This window comes from Equus quagga, chromosome 13 (assembly GCF_021613505.1).
Source record: "Equus quagga isolate Etosha38 chromosome 13, UCLA_HA_Equagga_1.0, whole genome shotgun sequence".
Lineage (NCBI taxonomy): Eukaryota > Metazoa > Chordata > Mammalia > Perissodactyla > Equidae > Equus > Equus quagga.
Genome location: NC_060279.1, coordinates 97,766,909 through 97,792,340, shown reverse-complemented (window position 1 = coordinate 97,792,340; position 25,432 = coordinate 97,766,909). Strand labels below are relative to the sequence as shown.

General features: G+C 56.7%; 2 protein-coding genes across 3 annotated transcripts; both read left to right on the top strand.

Moving 5' to 3' along the window:
- The first annotated feature begins 531 nt into the window (after positions 1-531).
- Positions 532-7,467, top strand: TIMM50 (translocase of inner mitochondrial membrane 50). 2 transcript variants are annotated; one of them, XM_046680180.1, is made up of 11 exons: positions 532-661; positions 1,548-1,704; positions 2,220-2,251; positions 2,468-2,489; positions 3,938-3,996; positions 4,085-4,204; positions 4,629-4,733; positions 4,824-4,922; positions 5,862-6,018; positions 6,342-6,448; positions 7,263-7,467. In XM_046680180.1, exons 1-11 carry the CDS (start codon positions 554-556, stop codon positions 7,362-7,364), a joined length of 1,068 nt encoding a protein of 355 aa, XP_046536136.1. In that variant the 5' UTR covers positions 532-553; the 3' UTR covers positions 7,365-7,467. The 2 variants fall into 2 exon arrangements, with proteins under 2 accessions (XP_046536136.1, XP_046536135.1); XM_046680179.1 differs by having other exon boundaries at positions 1,527-1,704.
- Positions 7,468-12,107: 4,640 nt separating this feature from the next.
- Positions 12,108-19,472, top strand: DLL3 (delta like canonical Notch ligand 3). Its single transcript, XM_046683841.1, has 9 exons — positions 12,108-12,176; positions 12,305-12,586; positions 13,353-13,410; positions 14,328-14,570; positions 15,511-15,734; positions 16,539-16,761; positions 18,025-18,616; positions 18,871-18,955; positions 19,252-19,472. Exons 1-9 carry the CDS (start codon positions 12,108-12,110, stop codon positions 19,255-19,257), a joined length of 1,782 nt encoding a protein of 593 aa, XP_046539797.1. The 3' UTR covers positions 19,258-19,472.
- Positions 19,473-25,432: the final 5,960 nt, after the last annotated feature.

Below are 25,432 nucleotides of genomic sequence, written 5' to 3'. Positions count from 1 at the left end.
ACATGTTTTCTAAGTTTACACAAATAGTATCAGACTTTTTCCTCTCTAACGAGTGAGCGTCATCGTCGTGGCTCCCGTAACCTCTAACTCGCGGACCCCTCTCTCCACGACCCCGACCCACCAGACGCGGCGGTGCTTCCCTGGCCCCACGAAGTGCCTGGCTCCCCGGGCCCTTCCCAAGGGACTCCCGGGAGAAGACAGACGGCCCCGCGCCAGGAGCCCGCCTCTCGAGCCGCCTGACTCGCAGCTTCTCCTCTCGAGGACAAATCAGGCAGCCACCGGGCGCCTCGCGCACGGCCGCAGCTCCCCGCGGAGCACGGGAGGCCGGCAGCCCGGCTGCGTCCCGTTACGCTGGCGCTGGTCACCCGACGGGCGCAGAGGGCGTGGCGCCGGCTGACTCCTTGCACACGCCCGCGGCGGGCCGCCCGAAGCCCTTTGTCTCTCTCGGGCTCCCGTCCCCCCACCCCTCCCCTGCGCCCCCATTGGCTGCTGCCCCGGCCCGGGGCGGGAGTGCAGGGAGCGAGTGGGCGGGGCCGCGTGGCGTCAGCGCAAGATGGCGGCCTCGGCGGCGCTGCTCCTGCGCTTGCGAAGCGGGCTCCGGCTCGGCGCGCGGGGACTGTGCGCGAGGCTGGCGACGCCGCCTCCCCGGGCCTCGGACCAGGTGAGCAGGACGGGGGTGGCCCTCGGGTGCAGGCTCCCTTCCCTGGAGCTCCGGGTGGACCGTCCCCGCCCGGGGGTTCTGGGACGCAGCGCCTCAGGGTGCTGAATGGAACGCCGCCCGCGTTGGGCGCGCCTCCCTGCCTCCTGGGGTGGGCAACGCTTCCTCCCCTCGGCTAGATGCTGGGGGCTCAAGCGCATCCTCTGGACCCCACTTCCTCTGAACCCCACGTGGGCGCCTGGGGAGGGGGGGTCACCTGTTCCCATCTCAGTGGCCGCTCAGGTAATACTTGAGTGCGAGGGCCTCGGGACGCTGGCCTTGGGGGTGTTTCCCCGAGTTGGTGGTGGTGGTGGCGAGGTGGATGTTCGGGCTTCTCATTCGACCTGCCTCCATGTTGACAGAGACCCAGCCATTCTGACCTGCAGTCCATCACTTCCGTGCCCTACTTCCACAAGACCCTGCTGCCATCCCTTCTCTTTGCCTTGCTACCGTGAGCCCCAGGCATCCGGAGGCTTTAAACCCCCGTCCCATAGCCTTGTGTGTTCCGTTGCCTTGCTGCAAGCATCCCAATGTCCAGCCAAGCTCCCGGATTTCATCTCCTTCGTCTGCTTTTCTGGGCTCCAGGCCCTCCAGTCCTTTGCCTCCAAGATCCTGGGCACCCGGCCTGTCAGCTCCTGAACTCCTGGGATCCTGGCGCCGGAGGGTCTAGTTCTTGACCGTTCTCAGAGACCCAGTCTCTTGGCTGCCCCTCCAGGGACACATCAGCGGGAGGCCATGTGGGTGACTGCTTCCCTGCTCTTGACCTTGATTCTTCTCTGACCAGGGTGCCCGAAGCACTCTGACCTTCTCTCTCTTCTCTCTTGGCCAGCCTACCCTCTCTCGATTGCAGGCAGCAGAAATCGGGAGCCGAGCTGGCACAAAGGCCCAGGCCCAGGGGCCACAGCAGCAGCGGGGCACGGAGGGTCCCAGCTACGCCAAGAAAGTTGCCCTCTGGCTTGCTGGGCTGCTCGGTGCCGGTGGAACCGTGAGCGTCGTCTATATCTTTGGTGAGGGACATATCCCTGCCCCCCCAGTTTTGTTCTGTTGGCCCTGTTTTCTACTGCAGAACCTATTCCTCTTTCCTCTAAGGGCTCCCCTGTGTTCATTCCCTGGCTCCTCCCTCAATAGGGCAGCCAACTAGAACGTCTACCTTGGAAATGGGGGAAGTCTCCCTTTTACTCACTTTCTTCAAGGTCCTGCTCTTTCTAGTTGGTTCCTGTACTAGGCTACAGGGTGTGAGTGGGAAGAGAGGAAGATGGGGAAAGACAGGCCTGGACTGGCTTCCTAAGCTACTCTGCCCTCAGCACCCAAAACTCCAGCCCTCCCCAAGTCCCTCTATCCCTCAGAAACCCAGGAGACCCAGGGGTCCTGGCTACCAGCCCCCTCCTCTCTTGATCTCAGTAGACCATGCCTCTAGCCCTCTTGCCACAGACCCAGGAGTGCAGCGCCCTGCCCTCTTCCTCCCTCAGGACCCAGGAGACCAGGCCCCCAGGCCTCTCATTCATCCCTGTCTCCCTTGCAGGAAACAACTCTGTGGATGAAACTGGTGCCAAGGTGAGGGGGACAGAGACCCAGAGGCCTTGCCGGGGGTCTCCTCCTGTGGGTGCCCTCCCCTGAGGTCTGTGCAGGCTCATTTCTGGTCTGGGGTGAGCCTCTTCCTCCCAGGGACCTTTGCCTACTCCTCCCAGGGCCCTGGAGATTTCTTTTCTGGGTGTGATGGGATTGTGCCTCTGCCATCCCAAACCCTCCATTTTTCTCTCTGCCTCCCAGATTCCCGATGAATTCGACAATGGTGAGTAAACAGGCACAGATTTTGGGGTCCCCTGACCCTCCCTGCTCTGCCATTTGTAGGGGTGTTTCCCTCCCCATCTGATGCCCTTGGCTTCTCCTTCCATTAGGGGGTGGGGGATCCAGCAGCTGGGTGGCTTTGGGGGGAGGGGCATCACAGAGCCCCAGCCCCCTTCCCTGGCCCCTCAGCCCAGGAGCAGATGGTCAGGGATGGGTGGGGGAGGGGAATCCGGGGTGGGAGTGCTTGGGGAGACCGGGCTCTCTGTTGCCAGACACATGGCTTCCTGTGCCTTAGATCTGAGCATCTGCAGTCCCTCACCCCCTCTTTATGACAGCCTCCTTTCTTCCCCCGGCTCCTCATTTCCAAAACAATGCCTCCGTCCTCCCTCCCCCTTTTGGTTAACCAGCTTTGGGGGAGTTTCTGACAAATTGGATAGTAGAGAGTAGTTGTCAATTCTGTCACACCTGGTCCTTTCCAGGAGAAAAACAAAATTGGTAAGTCCAGAAAGCCACCTGTTTGTGCTGGGGGAGTTTGCAAACCAGCATGTTAGTACATTGATTGTTTTAAACTAGGCAGGTGGAAAAGTATGCTGTTTTAACTGGGCAGGTGTAGAATCATACTGGTTTAAACAAATCAGCGTACTGATTTAAACTGGGCAGGTAAACATGCAGGTTGAAAACGTGTGTGTTTCTTAGCTTCAGTGGTTCTGACGTTTTGCTTTGGAAAAGGCAGGCCCCGTAAATAGTTGTTTAACTGGACTAGAAAAACTGTGGGCAGTCGTGTAAGATGCCTGTTTTAAACTGGATTCAGTATATTCGCTTAAACCAGGATTTTTCAACTTTGGCTCTATTGATTCTTTGGATCAGATAGTTGTTTGTTGTGGGGGAGTGTCCTGTGTGTTGTAAGATATTTAGCGGCACCCTGGTCCTCTACCCACTAGATGCCAGTGTTGTGACATCAATACTGGAGTCAGAAATGTCTCCAGACACTGCTCAATTTCCCGGAAGAGGGGGACAAAATTGCTCCTCGTTGCGAACCACTGGTTTGAAGTATCCAGCTGTGTATATGTTCACTGTGATTTAACTAGACTCAGCGTCCTGGCTTAAAGCGGGCAGATCTAGAAGCCTAGGTTCGAAACGGACTAAATATACTGGCGTCATGTCCGCAGGTCTCTCCGTGTGTGGGTTTTAAGTGGGCAGGCGTGTGAATGTTCTGTTTTATACCTGGGGTGGTGTGTGGGTATAAAGATTCAGGTTAAAACTGGGCAGGTGAATAAAAACATCTGTTCCTACCTGGCGGCTATGTCATTGCCTTCTACCTTTGGGCTTAGAAATGAGCTGGTTCAAACCAGGTGGGAGTGTAGACCGGTTTCTGATAGATAAACTCCGGTTTGTCCGGGAGGTTGAGCAGTGGCTTATCTTAGAATCTCTTTTTGCCCTGGCGTTCTCTAGATCCAATCCTGGTACAGCAGTTGCGCCGGACATACAAATATTTCAAAGATTATAGACAGGTGAGCAAGAGCCCTGGGCCCAGGCCCCATCCCCCCGTCCCCAGTTCCCTGTCTCCCCGAGTGCCCCCATTTTGTCCTTCGTCCGCAGATGATCATCGAGCCCACCAGCCCCTGCCTTCTCCCAGACCCGCTGCGGGAGCCCTACTACCAGCCGCCCTACACCCTGGTCTTGGAGCTCACTGGCGTCCTCCTGCACCCTGAGTGGTCGGTGTGTCCTGGGGAAGGCAGCGGGTTGGGGACATAGGGTAGAGCAGGGTGGCCAGATTGTGATGATGTGGTTAAGAACGTAGACTCGGGAGCCAGGCTGGGGTTCAGAGCAGCTCTGCTGTGTGACTCTGGGGAGGAGGTATGCCCTCTCTGGCCCGCTTGCCTCAGTGGTGCTACCCCTGCCCCATAGGCTGTTGTAAGTGCCCCAAGTAAGGGCTGCAGAGGAGTCGGCTGGTGTTCTGGGCCCCACACCCTTCAGACTCTCAGACCCTCAGTCACAGCCATGTACTCCTGACCCCCCCCGAGGGCCACAAAGACAGGGGGAGAGCACTCTGGTTCTGGGAGTCTCCAGGCTGGGTCTTTGTCGTCCTGGGAGCCTTGGGGGCCTTGGATCTTGGTGTTTCACTGCTTTCACTGCTCCCCAGCTGGCCACGGGCTGGAGGTTTAAGAAGCGTCCGGGCATTGAGACCTTATTCCAGCAGCTGGCCCCTTTGTATGAAATCGTCATCTTCACGTCGGAGACTGGCATGGTGAGGCCCCCGGCAGAGGAGGGGGGTCGATGTGGCGGGGGATCTGCAGGGCCGGGGCTCAGCCTGACTGTGTTCTCCCATCCCACCCAGACTGCGTTTCCACTCATCGACAGCGTGGACCCCCACGGCTTCATCTCCTACCGCCTGTTCCGGGACGCCACAAGATACATGGATGGGCACCATGTTAAGGTGCCATGTGGGGGTCATGGGTGGGCCTCTGGGATTTGGGGGAGCTGGCACTTCCTGAGGGAAAGAGGACCCAGTTCTGACCCCAGCCTCAACCCTACATCGGGTTCTGGTCCAGGTCTGATTCTAGCAGGATGGCAGCCCGCCCTCAGTCTGGGCTGGGCCTCTAGGCCCTTCTCCCTTCCCCAGAGTCTGGGAGTGGGTGTGGGGGAAATGAGGTCTCCCCAAGGAAGACAGTTGGGGGTAAGGGGTAGGGACGTGAAAGCTGGCAGCTGTTTTTTGTCTCTGTGACTGGAACTGAGTGTCTCTGGGATTGTGTAATTGTAGTAGCTTATATGAGACTCTGATTAGGGTTGGTTTGATCTGGGGTCTGTTGCTGTCACCAGCAATGTATCCAGGGGTCCAGGAGTCTGTGAATGGGTCTCTGTTGGTCTGGTTCCAAGCATCTGTGTGTCTAAGTGGCTATTGGGTTTCTGACCATGTCTTGGTGGGCCTGGGGGTCTACGTAGTTCTTCAGGGTGCAGAAGGACGTGGGCCGTGATTGAGGTCTTGGAGGGTCTGTGTGTGGGTACCTGTCTGAGTGGCTCCCGTGTGTTGCGGTAGATCTGTCTGCACCTCTTTGTCTGGATGAGAGGTTTGCAGACCTGCAACAATCACCTGGGGCAGTGGTTAACCACATGAGCGCCCGGCGCCCTTTTCAGGGAACCTGCACATCAGCCTGTCTGCGTGCCAGGGCTGTGACTAGCCCCCAGCTCCCTGGGGGGTTTGGTGCTGTCATCCCAGCCTGCTCTTGGGGAGGCCCCGTTGTGGTGATCCCAGTGTGCAGTGCTGTGTGTGCGTGTATCTGTGTGTGTCTTTATCTGTCTCCCTCTCTCTCTCTGGGGGTTCCTGGTGGGGAGGGAAGGGGCACAGGCCTTAATCTGACCTATGGCCCACTTGCAGGACATTTCCTGTCTGAATCGGGACCCGGCCCGTGTGGTAGTCGTGGACTGCAAGAAGGAAGCCTTCCGCCTGCAGCCCTACAATGGTGTCGCCCTGCGGCCCTGGGACGGGAACTCCGATGACCGTGTCTTGTTGGACCTGTCTGCCTTCCTCAAGAGTGAGGCTGACCCCTGACCTTCTGGCTTCTGACCCCAGAGCCCTTGACCCTCAAAAGGGACGACAGACGCTTGATTCTAGCTTGTTTTTCCTGTAAAATGGGGTACTCGAGGTGCAGGCGATCCACAAGCATCTTGCAGTCTTCAGAAGCTTCTTAGAATATTTGGGGTGCCCCTCTGGAGTACTTAGGGGGTGCTCAGGAATGTTCAGGGGTGCCCTTTTAGAGTGTTGAGAAGCGTTCCAGGCAGTTTCGACCTTTACCCTCATGGGCCCTGGCCTGCTCTGGCCTCCACCCTGGCTGACCCTCGCCTGCTGTGCCCGCAGCCATTGCCCTGAACAGCGTGGAGGATGTGCGGACGGTGCTGGAGCACTACGCGCTGGAGGACGACCCGCTGGAGGCTTTCAAACAGCGGCAAAGCCGGCTGGAACAGGTGGGCGCTCCGATCCCCAGCCTGGTGGGGACACCACGTCAGTTCCCGGGCTCCTGAAGGAGGAGCCCTGGAGCAGCCTGTCTCCGCCCTGATACCTTCTCTTCCGTACCGCCTGCCCCGCGGGGCTCTTGTGTGACTTGGTCTGCAGCCTGCTCTGAGAAGAGGAGGCAGGAAACGCCGAGCATTTGAGATAGGTCTGGGAGAGGGGTCACCTTGAGGGGCTTGCGCAGGTCTGGAAGGAGGGATCCCTGGACACTTGGCCCAAGGGTCTGGGCAAGGAGTTCTGGGGCTTCGTGTGATCTTGGTCGTTTGGAAGTAGGGCTAAGAATATGGATTGAGTCTGGGAAAGAGGTTCCCAGGGGTCTATGCTGAGGTTGACCAGACTCTGGGTTGGGTTCCTGGGAGTAGACTCTGAGCTCCTGGGTGCCCGAAGGAGTCCCTGGAGATCTGTGATACCCCAGCGTCTAGACAAGGGGTCATAGAGCTCAGGGCTGGGCACTGGGGGCCCCAGGGAGCAGGACAGTGCAGTCTGGTGAAGGGTCTGGGGTAGGTTCCCAGGGTTCAGGGGAGGGACCCTGGGATCTGGGGAAGGGAATCGTGAGATTACCTGGGACTTGAGTCTGGGCTCCTGCGCCTCAGAGCTGGCTCTTGCCTGTGTCTGGCTGGTGTCCTGGGGGTTTGGGGAAAGGAGTCTGGGCTGGGCAGAGGTTTGAGAACGGTGGTCCCTGGGCTGAGGGCTGGGGACCTGGGAGTGTGGCAGGAGGCTCTGTCCGCCCCGGCTGACCCTCCCTCCTCTGTCTGTCCCCGGCCCCAGGAGGAGCAGCAGCGCCTGGCTGAGCTCTCCAAATCCAGCAAGCAGAACCTCTTCTTCGGCTCTCTCACCAGCCGCCTGTGGCCTCGATCCAAACAGCCCTGAGCTCTGGGCCTCCTCAAACTCAATACTGGGGCCCAGGCCCCAGTGCTCCCAGACCACGGCTTGGGCGGCCACGTGTCCAATAAAGTCCATCCCCGACGCCACACTCCTGTGTCCGGAGAGTCTCCAGATGGGGGCATCGGGGTGAGGTCCGGGACTCGGGTCATCGCACACAGTGGCTCACTGGCTGCCGAGCCCAGAGCGGCTGCCTCGGTGGATCAGGGCTGGTTTGGAATCCTGGCCGAGGAATCCGAAAGCCTGGGTCCTGCTCTGGCGTGTCTTCCCATGTGCTGTGCCGTCTGCAGGAAACACGTCTCCCTCTTTGGCCCCAGATTCCCCAGCTGTGGAAAAGAGAAGAGAGGATGGCACCAGGGGTTTTGAAGCCAGGTAGCGGCCAGGCTGCTCTGGAAGTCGGAGTGTGGGCTCGGGGTGGGGGCGCACGGAGGTGGCCCCTCAGGAGGGCAGCTGCTGCCCGCTCTGCCTGCTGCAGCCCTGGGGGAAGGGGGCTGGAGATGCTGCATCTTCTGATTTTCCAGTAGAAGCCAGAAATTGAGATTTTTAGATTAATCTCCAATTTTTAAATGTTGGCTTTTAACTAACACAGGCAGACCGTGTAGCAGCACTTGGCAACGGAACTTTCTGCGATGTTCACCCGAGTTCTCTGTCTGCGCCGTCCAGTCCAGCAGCCAGTACGGGGGGTTGTTGACTGCATGAAGTGTGGCTAGGGCTATCTGCGCGGTGGGAGGAATTCCCATTTTAATCCGGTTGAGTTTAAATAGCCGCGTGTGGCTGCTGCCTCCTGCATTGGACGGCACGGTTGTGGGTTGTTTAAGAGTGGGAGATCCAGACTGCCCCGAATTCAAATCCAAGCTCTACCGCTTGCTGGCGTGTGTGACCTTGAGCAAGTTCCGTCACCTCTCTGCCTCAGTTTCCACATCTATAAAATAGTCATAATAGTACCCACTCCACAGGCTGGGTTGACGGCTGAGCGAGGCACTCCCTGTAGGTGCTCAGATGGCAGCTATGTGAAGCTAGTCAGGGCACCTTCCTGCTTCAGTTTCCTTCTCTCTGAAGTGGGGGCATGATGGTGCCCATCTTAGTGGAGTGGTGCTGAGGGGTAGAGGGACGGTTCATGCTCAGGCTGTGCGGATATTCCCTGGGGCTCACCAGGCCACACCGGGCATTCTCGCTTTGCCATATTCTGTGCCAGCTGGGCAGCGCCCCCACCCCGGCTGTCCCAGCCTCTCCTGCTCCCGCCAGCTTTAGTGCTAACACCAGTTAAAGATTTTCGGAAGACCTTCCCTGGTGTTTGTGATAAAATGTATTTAAAACTTTGTGGGCCAAATGGAACCTCTGAACTCGAGAATTTTTAAAAGGCTCACAGACATGTGCAACAAAGAATTAAAATTTGCGCACGACCCACCCCCCGACCCCAAGATGGACTGGCTCTAACCCAGGGGAGGGTTGGCCGATGTCCCCAGGACTCCGTAGCTTGAGGACGGCCCAGGATTGAAGGAGGGGCCTGCCTTTTCTTTGCATGTGGCTTTAAGGATTGGAGCCTGTCTTAAGGGAACGCAGAGGTGGAGACAGGCTTGTGTGTCTGGGGACTGTGATCCTGGGGAGAGTGAGTTGTGGACAGACAGAGAGCCACCGCAGCGGGTGACACACTGAGCCCCATGGAACCTTCTGAGGAGCCTTTTGAAATGTGACTCAGACCTGTCCACCCACAGGGCAGGAAAGCAGGAAGTGCGTTTGTCCTGTGCCTCCTGTCCCCCACTGGTCACCATTGGCCCCTGGGGCTTAAGGCTCTAGCACTGGGGCTGGCACATGCTTCATTGCCCACTGGTTCCCGGGCCTCTCCCCAAGCCTGGTGCTGGCTCAGGGAGGGTGCTGGCGGGCCACACCTGCTCAAGGCTGGAGGGCGCGAGGGGAGGGCAGGGCCTGACTCGTGCACATGCAGCCTCTGAGACACTGACACCCCGAGATTCTTAAATGACACGGCCTAGGATGCTGTCCTAAGATGCTCTGGGCACTAGGCTGCATCGTGGCATCAGCTGATGGGCGGGATTGGGCCCGCTTTGAGGCTTACCCCAGGCTCTGGATTCCCAGGTCACACCATGCGCAAGCCCTGGGACCTGGGGCAAGGGGTCCAGCATCTCAGTTTCCTCATTCATGAGAGATTAATAATGGTACCTCCCTCATTCCTTCACTTACTCAGCTAATACTTTCTCAGCACCCACCGCCAGGCCTGGTCCTAGGCACTAGAGTGCGTCAGTGGGCAAATCAGATAAAAAGTTCCGCTCTCATGGAGCTGATGTTTTCTTGAAGGAAACAGACAATGGTCAGGTATTGGGGTAATGAATGTGTAAAGAAAAACAGTATGGTAAGGAGATGGAGTGGTCTTGGGACTTGGGGTGCTGTTTTAGATTAGCTGGAACAGTCAGGGAAGGCCTCTTGGGAGGGTGTGTTTGAGTGGAGACAAGGATGAAATGAGGAAGCCAAGGGAATATCAGTGTGCCAGGCATGGTCAACCTCAGGGCCTTTGCACTTGCTATTCCTGCTGCCAGGAATGTTTCTTCCCAGGATCCATATGGCTTACCCTCCTCTTCTTTAGGTCTTTGTTCAAATGTCACCTCAGCATGGCCTGTGGGCTCTAAGGTTGGCACACAAGGACAAGTCCTGAATAGCCAAAAAGACACTTGGAAATCCCTTAAAGTACATTTCACACTCAGACATGAGAGAAGTCACATGAAACACTATTGTGCCTGGCACAAACCCTCAAGAAGGCTGGCTTTTACTCTTTTTAAAGGTTTAGAGATATCTCAGACCTGGAATCCAGTACCCTCCAAAATTATTATCCAGGCCATGAATTTATCTCCTCCCACAGCTGGTTCTAATGGCTGTCCAAGTTCCGTTTGAATGTCTCCTCTGACGGGAAGCTCATTCCTCCACCGACCTCAGTACAGGCCCTAATTTGCCTCCTAGTAACTGGCCCGGGTGGTCTGGCTCTGCGCTTTGGGGCCACAGAACCTGTTTGAGAAGGGGAGATGTGGAGGGAGGGCCCCAAATGTCAGCCTTAGAATCTTGGGGTGTTTTTGAAGGTCCTGGGGAGCCATGGAAGAGTCTGCAGGAGAGGGATGTGGTCAGATTTGTGCTTAGAAAGACCCCATAGGCCAGAGTGGTCAGGGCGGGGACAGAGGAACGGCAGGGGGCTGTGGGAACTCAGAGGAGTGGCCTGACCCCTTGGGGAGTGTTTAGGGAAGGCCTCCTACAGGGGGGGAGGGCTGACGGGGGAGACCGGAATTAACTAGAGAAGGGGGGCAGAAGAATAGAGCAGTATAGAGGGAAAACCCGTGCCAAGGAAGCCGGGATGTTCTGCGCCAGTCGAGCACGGCCTTCGCCGCCTCCCCTCCCTGACTCCAGTCCTCAGGATCAAGAGAAAACTACAGGGAATTCTTGGATTCACTGAAAATTACTGAGCACTTCCGGATGCCGGGCTCTGCTGTACGGATTAGTCTCACTTCTCTAAAAGAAGAATGTGTACAAATGGAACCCCGGTTCCCCCCTATAAGTATTAGCCTCTAGATATTAACATTTTTTATCTTGGGGGATCTTACTCCATCCAGAGGGCTTTGCTCTGCACCTGGCACGGAGCGAGTGCTTATGACCCGAGGGCCAGGACATCTGCTCCTGACTAGCTGTCCTCGCGGTGGTCCTGGAATACTAAGGGGCTTCTGGAGGGCCCGGGGTGCCCCCCCATTCATCCGGGAGGGACGGAGGGGCCCTGAGCCAGGAAGACGGAATTTCCTGCCCATTTGCTCCTCACACCTTCTGGAGGCCAAACGGGCAGCCCAGCTGCGTTTGCCCCAAAGGGGGAGGGGCAGGGCCGCCCAGCAGATGGCGGCATTTCCATACAGCTGGGAGCTCCCTCGGAGGCCGGCCGCCTCACCCTGGTGTCTCGTGCATCTGTGATGCCGTGTTTGGGAGGATGGCTTTGTCTTGGGGAGGGCAACACACACAGGCACACACACACACCCACAGGGGTCCACAAAGAACCCCGGCTTTTCATCGTATCTGCACATCGAGACTCCTTCACACATGCATCCTCAGTCGTTTACTTGCAAAGACCCCACCACACACACACAGCTACCTAGGGGCACCTGCACGGACCACAAAGTCACAGCTTCATAACTTCATACGACTACACACAGTGGTCCAGGATCTCATACACTCATACACAATCATGAGGTCATGTACACCTCCATTCTCCCAGGCAGGTGCGCACGCATGCACGCGCACACACAGTTTTAGAATTATTTACAACCCCACAAACAGGCTTCACCACACACAATTTCAGGCACGTGTGGAGCCACACGGTCTCACCTAGACACACAATCACAAAGTCATGTAGTGCACTCTCCAGTAAGTAGCTTTTGCTCACACCACACACACACTACAGAATCTTAAAATCATACACAACCCCACACACAGGCTTAGCCCCCTCACCCCACGCCATCCTCAGGCACACACAAAGTTACACGCACAACCACACACAACATCATCCACTTACTACACTGCCTGTGCCCACGACACAGAGTCTCACGGGTCCTACTGCAGCTTCCCTCCCTCTGCGACCCCCTCCCATAGGGTCCCCGGGAGCCGGCGGCTGCCTCAAGGGGCGGAGCCGTCCCCTCAGATATAAGGCTCCGGAGCCTGCAGCTGCGGCTCCCAAGACCCCGAAAGGCCATGGGCTCCCCGCGGATGCCCCAGCTCCTGTCCCAGATGGTGATTCTGGCGCTTATTTTCCTTCCCCAGGTCAGAGCAGGAGTGGAAAGGGATGCATGGGAGGGGGTGCAACCCAGGGGTCTCGGCGAGGGGGCCCGGGGAGGACGAGACGCCTGGGTCCCGCCGGCCCACTAACCCTGTGCCCCTTTGCGCCCCAGGCAAGGCCGGCCGGCGTCTTCGAGCTGCAGATCCTCTCCTTCGGGCCGGGCCCAGGCCCGGGGACCCCGCGGTCCCCCTGCGGCTCCCGGGGCCCCTGCCGCCTCTTCTTTAGGGTCTGTTTGAAGCCAGGAGTCTCCGAGGAGGCCGCTGAGTCTCCGTGCGCCCTGGGCGCGGCGCTGAGCGCGCGCGGACCCGTCTACACCGAGCAGCCCGGAGCGCCGGCGCCTGACCTGCTGCTGCCCGACGGCCTCATGCGCGTGCCCTTCCGGGACGCCTGGCCGGTGAGACCCGGCCCCGGGCCGCCCGTACGGGAGGCCTTACCCAAACCTCGACCGCCTTGAGCCCTCCAACTTCCAAGACCCCCAAACCCTACACATTGGGGACCCCAAATCTAACTCCAACTTGTCCTCTAGGGATCCCAAATCTTCTGCTCCTAGCTCTGCACGCTTCAGACCCCAAATCCCAAGAACCCCTGGAAATCCTAAATTCACAGAACTCGACTTCTTTTCCTTGGGGATCCCAAAACACTGGGATCCTCATCTTTATCCCGAAATCTCTTTGCACCTAGGGACCCTCCCACACCCTGTCTTGGAGACCCCCAATCTCCTCTCACCTTATCCCTTCTCAGATCTTCCAGGTGGGGCCCACATTCATGACTCTTGCGCCTCCAAAATCCTATCTCCCATCCCACAACCCCAGAAGCACAGAGGCGAACAGACTTGTATTTGAATTCTAGACCCTTGTCCTTTTGGGCAAGTGACTTTCCCTTTTCCAGCCTCGGTTTCCTCATCTGTAAAATGGGATTATCATGGCACCTCACAGGGTCCCTTTTGTGGGATTCAAGCAGGTATCTCGAGTATAGTGCTTACCACATAGTAAGTTCTCAATGATGAAAGTCTTTCCTTCCCTGGGCCTGTCCCTCTGGGAATTGTCCCTTGCCTGCCTGGTCCCTGGAATGGTCATCACCCCTAAATTCTGGCCTTCATCAAGTACCTGCCCTGAGCCCTGTCTTCCCCCACCTTCCCCTCCCCCTTCCTCCACCCACAGGGCACCTTCTCTCTCATCATCGAAACCTGGAGAGAAGAGTTAGGAGAACAGATCGGAGGTGAGTGTCTTCAGTCTTGGGCCTGTGGTGGGGAGTGCAGGGTCTCCCGGGAGTTGGGGCCCCACGAGGGTGACATGGGGCTGTCTGGAGGGCGGGGCATTCACGGGATTGCTGGACGCATGATATCACCCCAGCTCCTGGAGAGCGGTGCTGGGTGCGGATGGCTCCAGGGCTCTTGGCGTGTCAGCAGAGAAGTGTCCTGGGACTGGATGTAGGAGCCCACGGTCCTCATAGCGGGTGACATGGGGGAAGCTCTCTGACTACCTTGAAACTGAAGCCACTGGAGCTGGTTACAGCATCTCACAGTCCTACTGTCGCCATCTGACTTTGAGAACCCAGGCTACTTCTGGTTCTTTCACGCGAAGCTTTGTCACTTTGTCCGTAGAGGACCCAGGGAGCCCTATGGGGTGCCGCAGGCTCACCAGAGAGAATACTGAGCGGATGTTTCAGCGAGGCATATGGGGCGACCCTTAATGGCTGGGGGGCGGGGCGGGGAACTTTGGCGCTATGTAAGGCCCACAATGGGGTCCCTGTCATCTTTCTGATACAGGAAGATCTAGAGGCACAATTTGGGGGTGTTATGACCTCACTTCAAGAGAACTGTTATTGTCCCTTGGCACTATCTCATCACTACTTTTAAGATACAAAGATTCTGGGGCAAGATATGGGGACATTTCGGCTTCTCTGGGAGAACTGTGTTATCGTGATGGTCACAGGGTCCTAGATGGATCAGAGGTCCTGGGGCGCATTAGGGGGGTTACAGCCTTGCTAACGGGGTAACTGCCATTCTCACCGTGTCAACGGGACCCCCCCCCGCCCTCCGCCTCCCAGGGCTCGAAAAGGGGAGTTGTGGCCTCTCTAGGAGGGGCGTGGGGGAGGGCGAGCCAGCCCCCCAGCGCCCCGCCTTCTCCCCGCAGGGCCCGCCTGGAGCCTGCTGGCGCGCGTGGCCGGCCGGCGCCGCCTGGCGGCCGGGGGCCCGTGGGCCCGGGACGTGCAGCGCGCAGGCGCCTGGGAGCTGCGCTTCTCGTACCGCGCGCGCTGCGAGCCGCCCGCCGTCGGCGCCGCGTGCGCGCGCCTCTGCCGCCCTCGCAGCGCCCCCTCGCGGTGCGGCCCGGGACTGCGGCCCTGCGCGCCGGCCGAGGAGGACTGCGAGGCCGCGCGTGAGTCCCGCGTCCCGCCCACCCCGTCCCCGGGACCCCCCTGCGCTCCGCTCGCGGCCCCCAGGCCCCTCTCACAGCCCGGGTACTCCCTTCCGGGAACTGAGGACCCCGTCCCTCCCTAGCCCCGCTCCTGGTCTTTAGTCCTCCAGCCGCCCAGCTACCACTTTCAGGGAAACTGAGGACTCGAGATTTCTCTCCAGCCCTCCTGGGCACCCTTCCCTCTTCCCAGCACTCTTATCGCCCCAAATAGGAACTCCACTCCCGTTTCCCATGCTGGTGTCCCCCAGTTCCTCCCCTAACCCAGACCCACACCCCTTTCCAGAAGCTAGGACCAACAAAGCTTCTAATTCTGGGGCCCTCCCTACCCCCACCCAGGAGCCTGGAAACTCCTCCCCAACCCTTCCACCCCCAGGGGTCCTTCAGCCTCCCTCCCTGCGATTGCATGCCAGACCCCAATGCTTTCTAAAGCTTGGGACCCCCGACCTCCACCTTGGGTACCCTCAGACCCCTCCCCAAGTTTCTGAGCCCCATCAAAACCCCTAGGAGTCCCAGGCTTGTCCAGATTCCCCCCCCCCCCCCCCCAAGATCTGCCCCAATCCATCTCCCCTGAAAGTCAGGGGTCGCTCCCCAGTCCCCTCATTCTCCTCTCTCCAGCTCAGACCTGCGAGCCCCACTGCACTCTCCTTCCAAGACTCTGGAGCCCAATGCCCTGGGTTCAAATGCTCACTCTGCCACTTCCTAGCTGGGCAAGTCACCCCACCTCTCTGAGCCTCAGTTTCCCTGTTTGTAAACTGGGGTGGCAATACCTTCTAGCCCAGAGGGTTGTCTGTTGCAAGGAGGAAGCAAAGTGATGCATGGAAAGCCCTCGGAAACTTCTGTGATCTCCCTCCTCCTGACCCTGGCCGTCATCCATTCGCCTCTGCCTCTCCTTCCCCCCCAGCGGCCTGTCGAGCCGGCTGCAGCTCCGAGCACGGCTTCTGTGAGCAGCCCGGTGAATGTCGCTGCCTGGAGGGCTGGACTGGGCCCCTCTGCACCGTCCCTGTCTCCACCAGCAGCTGCCTCAGCCCCAGGGGCCCATCCTCTGCCACCCCTGGATGCCTCGTCCCTGGGCCTGGGCCTGGGCCCTGTGATGGGAACCCGTGTGCCAACGGGGGCAGCTGCAGTGTCAGTATCACCGCCTCCCCCCTCATCCTGATCGGCACTTTGCCCTGGGAATTCCCACCGTCCCCCTGTCTGGGGCTCCATGGAACAAGAGCTTGGGGGATGCTGGGGTGCTGTCAGGGAGGGCTTCCCGGAGGGGTCCAGCCTTGAAGTAGGATGAGGTGATGGGAGTGGGACTGGGGAGCGCACCCCCGGCGGGTGGCACCTAAAGGTGTGGACTTGGGAACGATTGGGGGGCGGGGGGGTCCTGTGGGGGCCACAAAGTGCGCCCCCTCCCGGAGGGCTAGAGAACAACTCAGGGCCCAAGGTAGGGGGCGGTGGGGCCAGGTGGGTTGGGAATCTGGGACGGAGGGGGCCTTAGAGAAGGCTTCCTGGAGATGAGCCCAGGGCTGAGGCTTCTGAGGTCCGATTGGACTGAGGGGTGGTGATGGGAGAAGGTAGACCACTCGAGTGGCCTGGTGTTCACTGGGATGAGGCAGCGCCCAGCGTGCGTCCCCTGGACGCTGCCACCAGGGGACAGTGAGAGACGCTCAGGGCTCAGGTTAGGGGGCGGGCCTGAGAAGGGGACATCAAGAGAAGGCTGCACGGAGAGGGTGGGCTTCGAGCTGGGACCTCCAAGTAGGACTCGGCGACGCGGAGAGAAGCGGGGAGGGCAGAGCAGGCAGGTCAAGGTGTGGAGGTGGGGACGGATCTCCCTGGGCCCCCAGGGCGCTCCTCGGTGGGGCTGGAGGGGCAGGACCGAGGAGGGGGATGGGACTTTGCTCCAAGGAAAGCACCCGGGTCCGAAGTCCTCTCGCCCCTGCCCAGGAGACCCCGGGGTCCTTCGAGTGCGCCTGTCCCCGTGGCTTCTACGGGCTGCGGTGCGAGGTGAGCGGGGTGACGTGCGCGGACGGACCTTGCTTCAATGGCGGCTTGTGTGTGGGCGGCGCAGACCCCGACTCCGCCTACATCTGCCACTGCCCGCCCGGGTTCCAGGGCTCCAACTGCGAGAAGAGGGTGGACCGCTGCAGCCTGCAGCCGTGCCGGAACGGTGAGGCGGGGAGGGCGGACGCGAGGGAGGCGGGGGGGTGGGGGGGGATGGAGGGGGGGTCCTCTCGGGCAGTGGCCTGGGGACGTGGCCCTCCCCCTCTGCCCAGCCTGTCTGTTCTTCTGGAAAACGGGCAAGGTGATATTCCTGTCTCATAAATATTTATTGAGCACCTACTGTGTGCCAGGCCCTGTTCTAGGCACTGGGGATAGAGCAGGGAACGAAATAGGCAAAACCCTCTGCCCTCGTAGAGCTGATGGGGCAGACAGACAAGAAACAAGATAAATAAGTAAATTATATTGGAGGTTAGATGGTGACCAAAACTGAGAAGAAAAATAAAGCCAGAAGGGGGATGGGGAGTGGGTGTGGGGTGGTAGGTTGACATTTTAGCTGAAGCGGTTAGGGAAGACCTTGCTGAAGGTCGACAGGGAGGGAGCCATGTGGGGATCTGGGGGAAGATTGTTCCAGGCAGAGGGACTAGCAAGTGCAAAGGCCCTGAGGTAGGAAGGTGCCTGGTGTGTTGAGGATCACAGGGAAGTCACTGTGGCTGGAGCAGAGTGAGTGAAGGGAGAGCAGGGAGAGGTCAGGGGGGTGACAGGGACGGATCCTGTGGGACTTCATGGGCCACGGGGAGGATTTTGGTTTCATCCTGAGATGGAGCCACAGGAGGGCTCTGAGCAGTGGTGACACCTGATCTAAGTGTTACCAAGAGTAAACTAGATCATGAATGGAAAGGGCTCTGCGCGTTCCTATTATAATACTGATCGTCTGCAAAACACTCAGTGAGTGTTCACTGTGGTCTCAGTGGTACCAGGGACCCCGCAGTGACCAGGACAGCTCTGGGCCCTGCCCTCCTGGGGGTACCAACCCGGAGGGGAAGACAGAGTCGTCCCCAGAGCTGAGAGCGGACAGGGCTGTGGTGGGGGGAGCACAGGGCTGGGATGGAGGAAGAGTCAGAGAGGGCTTCCTGGAGGAGGGGACATCTGCGGAGAGCCCTGAAGGGTGAGCTCGGGAAGAGAAAAGGTGACAAGAATGGGAGGAACGGAGGAAGGCAAATGGGAAGGGGCGTCCATTTCAGTCTGGTTGACGCCCAGACAAAAAGAGAGACGCAGAGAGCCAGGGAGGCGAGGCCGAGTCAATCAGGACATCACCCGGAGGAAAGGAGGCGGGTCGCCTCCAGGGGCCGGCCCTGGAGTTATATGGAGAGAGCGGGGACCCGGAGAAGGGGCGGAGACAGAGCCGCGCCCTGACGCCCGCTCCCCGCAGGCGGGCTCTGCCTGGACCTGGGCCACGCCCTGCGCTGCCGCTGCCGCGCCGGCTTCGCGGGGCCGCGCTGCGAGCACGACCTGGACGACTGCGCCGGCCGCGCCTGCGCCAACGGCGGCACGTGCCTGGAGGGCGGCGGCGCGCGCCGCTGCTCCTGCGCGCTGGGCTTCGGCGGCCGCGACTGCCGCGAGCGCGCCGACCCGTGCGCCGCGCGCCCCTGCGCCCACGGCGGCCGCTGCTACGCCCACTTCTCCGGCCTCGTCTGCGCCTGCGCGCCCGGCTACATGGGCGCGCGCTGCGAGGTCCCCGTGCGCTCCGACGGCGCGCCCCACGGCGCAGGCGCGCTGCCCGCGGCCCCGCCCGGCCCGAGGCCCGGGGATCCGCAGCGCTTCCTTTGGCCGCCGGCTTTGGGACTGCTGGGGGCCGCGGGCTTGGCCGGCGCTGTGCTCTTGCTGGTCCACGTGCGACGCCGTGGCCCTGGCCGGGATACTGGGTCTCGCTTGCTGGCGGGGACCCCGGAGCCGTCGGTCCACGCGCTCCCTGACGCGCTCAACAACCTGAGGACGCAGGAGGGTTCCGGGGACGGCCCCAGGTGAGGGCTGGGCCGCAGACGTCTGCCTCGTCCCTCTTGGCTGCTTGCGTCAGTCTCCAAAGAGCAATGCCAAAGACCTGATTCCTTGATGGGCCTTCCTGATTGGGCCCTTCCTCTTACCCCAGCTCCAGCCCTTTCCTGATTCGGTCCTTCCCCAGTTCCCCTCTTTGGCTTTGGGGTCCCTTCCATGGTGGGTGGGGAAAACCAGATCTGAGAATGTCAAGAGCCTGGATCTTACTCTTTTCCTCCCGCAGCCCGTCCGCAGATTGGAATCGCCCTGAGGATGGAGACTCTCGTGCGATCTACGTCATATCTGCTCCTTCCGTCTATGCTCGGGAGGTAGATACCCGCTTTACCCCCCTGCTCACACTGGGCAGAGGCAGCCCGCGCTTTTCCTGCAGCTCTCTTTTATGATATCTGTAAAATGAGTAGGGTGCAGACTCTGGAAGGCCCTTAAGCCCCCTTTTCAGTTCTGACCGTTCTATTTGGCATCCCTTTTGCTGTCATTTTGAGTTCCTTGCCATCTTCTCTTTGGATGACGGATGGAGCGTCTCCACCGGTTTCCGCGCACTTGGGAGAGGGCGAGGAGGCGGAGGGGCAGCCGTTTCTAATGCCTCCACCCGTTTCGTTTCTAGGCCTGAGCTGCCCTTCTCCATCAGCTCCTGGAGACAGAACCCGGATCTTTTTGGATTAACTTGGTGGTGCCCGATCTCTGCCTCAGACACTTTGCAGTTGAAGCGGGAAGGGGTGGCTGGGAGAATTTTCCCCGAAAGTTGTACATAACGGTTATTTATATCCTGTTTTTCTCTCTCCCCGTCTCTCCAGAGGCGTTTATAAAGGCTCTTATTTTGATCAGCTTTGACTCATCAGGTTGAGTGCTTTGTTTTTGGTGTTGGGGCTGAGGGGAGAGATTTTGTCTCCTGAGCAGAAAAATAGATAGCACTCTTGCGGGGGTCAGAAACAACTCAAAGTGGCTCAAACAAGAAAAAGGATTTATTAGTTCATAAAAATGAAAAACCCTGTGATAGTAGCTTCCGCAGGGCTGGATCCAGGGGCTGGGTGCCTTCCGGATCTCTCGTTGGCTCTGGGATGACTTGTGCATAAACAGGCTTTCATTGGCCCTGGCTTGTCACATGGCTGTGCCTGAGCCCCTGGCCAGGCGGTGTGGCTTATTCTGATTGGCCAGGCTTGCTCATTTGTCTCGTGTGTGGCAGGAAGTAAGGTCGGCCTGCCGAATCACATGGAATATCTGAATGAAGGCGTCCTCCTTCTTGCAAAGATCGGGGTTTGTCTCCAGACATGAGTACTGCAGGGGGCAGGCCAGCCAGCAGCACCCGTCAGGGAAAGCAGAAAGGGTCCATTTTACAGAAGAGGAAGTTGGGGCGCAGAGTAGGTGTGCGTGGGAGCTGGGCTGGACTGCTCTTGTATCATGCCTCCCTGCTGAAGAGCTCACGGGATCTTTGTGGCCCTGCGTTGTGCTGCTCTGTTTCTAAAAAACACAGTGCAACGATGTTGGCTGCCTCCAGTACCCTGAAGTTTATAAGGTATTACACAAAATAAAACATGTAAAGAGTAATTTCATACAACTTCTAAAATGAAAAGTGCGCATCCCCTTAAGTCCGATAGTTACATTTCCAGGACTTTGCCCTACGCGTAAGCTTCCACGTGGGCACAAAGGTGTCTGTATGGCGGCATTGTTTGTAATCGCAAAAGGTGTAAACAACTAGAAGGTGTGATGAGAGGGCACTGGTTGCATTCCTTATGGGCCATTTATAAATAGAATATTATTCAGCTGTTAAAATAATGAGGCAGATAGGTACGTACTAATCTGAGATCATCTAGATATTTGGTCCAACAAAAAAGAACAAGGTGCAAAAGAATGCAGAGGGTGCTACCATTTGTGTTTTTTAAAGAGGGACCGTTTGGAGTTCCACGTCTGGCATGACGGCTCGAGGAGGCTTGCAGACCCACTTGCCAGCAAAACTGATGAAGATTATGAAAACAGAACAGAGCAACAAACCAACCATTTGAAGTCTTTGGGAATGGGCCTAAGGGCACATAGCAAATTAATAAATGTTTATTCATGATAATCTACTAAAATTTGGTAAGAACGGTGAGAATCAGTGACATTTGAACCAACACCTGCTTCTTCCCTGCCTCCTCCCAGCTCAGCAAAACAGAAACTCCGTTCCTAACTGGTAAACTGAGAACATAGGGTTCCCTCCCTACCCCCCACCCCGCCCCAGTTCCCAGTTGAAGGCTACCTTCATAGCCTTTCTTATCCTGCCTTCTGCTACCTGTTGCCGAGGCTAAGTTCTGGGTGAGCACAGCTAAGAGGTGGGGGCTCCCTTCTTCCGCCCGGCCCCCACTGGGGGCCTCTACCTTGGCTGTGGTGCTGCTGAGGATACTGGGGCCCTGACTGCCCTCCCCTTGCTCCTGGAGCACAGCTTCCACACTAAGAGGGCGAGCTGACGAGACCTGGGGCTGCTGCCCACCCCACTGAGGGCTCAGCTCCTAAAGTGGGGTCACTCAGAGAAGAACACCATGGTCTTCACCCCCAGTATCAGAGCCATGGCTCAGAGATTTTGGGGAGAAACAGGCTGTAGAACAGACAGCTCCAAATCTCTCCTCAAATGAACTATTTGTGACAGAGCATGGAGAGGTTCGAGCCTAAAAGTGCCCTCAAAAACTGGAGGTGGCGGTAAGAGGCCATTGGAAGGAGATTGATAGATTCATTGGAGATGTGAGTGAAACTCTAGGTGGGCTCGTTTGCCAGAGAGGAAGAGAAAGAGACAGCTGAGAAGAGCCCTCCTGGGGTCAGAACAAATCTCAAACTGACCTTGGGAACTAACCCTTCAAAGGATCCCTAATTTTTTCAGCCTCTGAAGAAATGTATGCCCCAGGATGCTGTTGGAAACAACAGAGGAATTACTGGGCGATTAGTGGAACTTAACTGCTGAGACAGAGAACCTGCCGATAGCCTGGGGTCATCCAGGGGACTGTGGACATACCTCAGGCTGCATCCCCTGGGGCTCTGCGATGCAGGGAGGAGGAGAGAAATAGACATCACTAAAATAATCTAGCCAGTCACTAAACAAGAAGTAAAGGAAAGTATAATAACAATGTTGCACCAGACAATATTGATAAAGAGATAATAAATAAAAAAAAAAGAAATGGAAATTCTGGAGTTGCAGAGTACAACATCTGAGATGAAAAATTCTCTGGAGAGGCTCGACAGTAGATTTGGACTGGCAGAAGAAAGCGTCAGCAAACTTGAAGGTAGATTGGTAGAGATTATGCAATCTGAACCAGAGAGGGAAAAAAAATGAAGAAAAATCAACACAGCCTCAGAGAAATGTGGGGCATCATTAAGAACACTAATATACATGTAATGGGAGTGCCAGAAGGAGAAGAGAGGAGAGAGACAGAGAGGAGAAAAAAAATATTCAAAGAAATAATGGCTTAAATCCCAAATTTATTGAAAAACATTAATCTCTACACATCCAGGAAGCTTAATGAACTGTTAGTAGGAGACACGCAAGAATATCCACAAACAGACACATCATAGTAAAAAGGCTGGATGCCAAAGACAGTGAGAAAATCTTGAAAGCAGCAAGAAAAAAACAACTTAGCACTTACGCGGGAGCCCAGTGAGATCAACAGCTGACTACTCACTGAAGAAACGGAAGCCAGAAGGCAGCGGGCTAACACATTCAAATTGCTCAAAGGAGAAAAACTGTCAATCAAAAATCCTATATCCAGGGGCTGGCCTGGTGGCACAGCGGTTAAGTTTGCACGTTCCGATTTGGTGGCCCACCTGGGGTTTGCCAGTTCGGATCCCAGGTGCAGACCTACGCACTGCTTATCAAGCCGTGCTGTGGCAGGCGTCCCACATATAAAAAGTAGAGGAAGATGGGCATGAATGTTAACTCAGGGCCAATCTTCCTCAGCAAAAAAAAAGGAGGATTGGTGGCAGTTGTTAGCTCAGGGCTAATCTTCCTCAAAAAAAAAAAAAAATCCTATATCTAGTAAAGCTATCTTTCAAAAATGAAAGCAAAATAGGGATATTCTCAGATAAGCGAAAACTGAAAGACTGTTGCTAGCAGACTTGCCTTATAAGAAATACTAAAGGAAGTTCTTCAGGCTGAAAGCGAGTGACCTCAGACAGTAATTGAAATACACATGAAAAATCAAGAAGCATGGATAAAGGTAATTATGTAACTATGAAAGAGAGTCTAAATGCATGTTTATTCTTTCTTCTCTTTAAGCCATATATTGAATAAATATCTATACCTATAAATTCTTCTTTCAAGTTTCACTGTATTGAATTTCCGTGTCATGAGGAATGACTCTACCTTTAAAGACTATGTGGACATGGAAACAAAAGCCCATTACAAAATAATATTTAAATGGAAAGTAAATACATCAACACCAGCCCATTTTTCCTTTTAAGACAACTCTTGATACTCGGAGGCTAAGAGTCTTTGCTGCCTTGAACCAGTTGTGCAACCTGCTGAGAGAGCAGAACTCAGTTTAAAAGCAGAGATGGAAAGACGTGCTACACTCATCCTATTTTTTTGATCAGTGGCTGCCTAAAAACCGAAGGCAGGCAGTTGAATCCCATGGATTCCCCCCTTTGAGGTACTTCCTGGTGTAAAGGCTGCCTCACCTGTGACAGAATCTTGGCACCACCACCATTCACACCCATTAGTCATTATGGGAGCAGAGCTGGCTGGATTCTCAGAGTGACAACCGAAGTTCTCTGATTTACCATCAGAGGGAAGAGGCCCTCACCCAAGTCAGCAGACCCTTTAAAATGCAGGCCCTTGTTTCATGCTTTGCCTCTCGGATGGCGGCAGGCTCAGCCTAAGGTGGCAGCGGCTGGGGCAAGGAAGACCGTCTCAGGTTATCAGAACTCACAGGGAAGGAAAGTTATCGTGGCCTGAATCCCTCACTTTCCAGATGAAAGGAAGCAGAGCCCTAAGGACCAAGGGGGAAGGCATTCCACACCAAGAGGAAACTTGTGATTTTTTTTTTTCTCTTTCAGCAGATCTTTAAATCTTGCAAGCCCAAACTTATTGTGTTTAGCACAATGGCAATACTAAATAAAGTAACCTCAAGGATCACTCAAAAAATAAATAAAATAAAAAGCCTGCAAAGGCACAGAAATTGGACTGCCTGGATTCAGATCTTGATTCTGTCACCCATTCAAACAAGCCACTTCACCTCTCTGCATCTTAATTTCCTTATCTGTAAAAGGAGAATCATAATAGAATCTGCTTCAGAAAGTTGTGAGTATTAAGTAAGGTAAGTGCAAAGCATTTTTTTCCCTAAGATTTTATTTTTCCTTATTCTCCCAAAGTCCCCTGGTACATAGTTGTGGGTCCTTCTAGTTGTGGCCTGTGGGACGCCGCCTCAGTGTGGCTTGATGAGCAGTGCTATGTCTGTGCCCAGGATTTGAACCGGCGAAACCCTCGGCCGCTGAAGCAGAGCGTGTGAACTTAACCACTCTGCCACAGGGCTGGCCCTGGTGCAAAGCATTTTATAACAGAGGCTGGCAAATAACAGACGCTCAGTAAATGTTAGTTCTCAATTTTATGCCATAAGAGGAAAACCCATTTCAAAGCCTGTTCCACAGAGGGGCAAACTCAAGCCCAGACAGGAGTAGAGACCTGTCTAGCATCCCACAGAAAATTCGGTGTCTTTTCTGATCTTCCCGGCTTTTGAGACCCAGGCCTGGGGTTTAACACAGGAAGGGCAGTACAGCGGGTCATGCCGCCCTTCTGCTCAAAACCCTTCCATGAATCCAACTAGGGTCTGTACCTGACCTAATAGCATTGGACCAATGTCAGGCTCCGTGTTTTGACAATGTACGGTGGTTGCATAAGATATTATTGGGGAAAGCTGCGTGAACGTTACACAAGAATCTCTGTACCGTTTTTCCAACTCCTTGCGAGTATTAAACTATTTCAAAGCAAAAAGAGAAAGATTTATTGAGCACCTGCTGTGTGCCAGGCCTTGTTCTAGGAGCTGGGGCCTCAGCGGTGAAGATGACGAGTCCCCACCGTGGAGGAACTCACAGTGCAATAGGGCTGTTGGCAGAGCGGTTTAGTGCCAGGACCCCGGAGCCTGACAGCTTCCGTTTGAATCCTGGCTCTGCCACTTACTGGCTGTGGGCATGTGTGTAAGCGTTTGGCACTATATAAATTCTGTTATTGTTATTATTATTTTTCTCCAGATCTCTCAGTTGTCCCCTCCTCTAGGAAGCCCTCTCTGATTTCCCCAGACTGATTCTACCACCTCTTCTGGGATTTCACAGGTCCCTGTGCACCCCTCACCATCTCTCTGACCCCTGTGCCCGTCCCCGCCTGCTCCCCGAGCCCCGACCACCCTGGGCTGTCTTGTTTGGTGATGGGTATGTCTCCCCCACTGGACAGGGAGCCTGAGGATGGGACCAGGGCTTTCCTGATCAGGGCTCTGTCCCCAGCATCACCCAGCACAGGGCGGTGCCCGCAGCAGGCAGTCGATAACCAGATGCTGAACGCATGAATGTGAAGGGCAGCGAGGGGACCACGGGGGCAGTCTGTGTGTTCCTTACCCTGGTCATGGCATGGGAATCCTCGGGCGACATCTGGGGGTGCCGCTCCATCCCCGGGCCTGAGTGATAGAACCCGCGCGCGAGTGGAACACGGTGTAACAGTGCCCCCTTGTGGTCGCCCCCCGTCCTAGAACCCTGGCGCGGGTGAGGCTCCCCCTGCCCAAGCGAGGAGGGCGGGGCGGGATCCCAACCCGGGTCACCCGGGGCCCCCGGCGCCC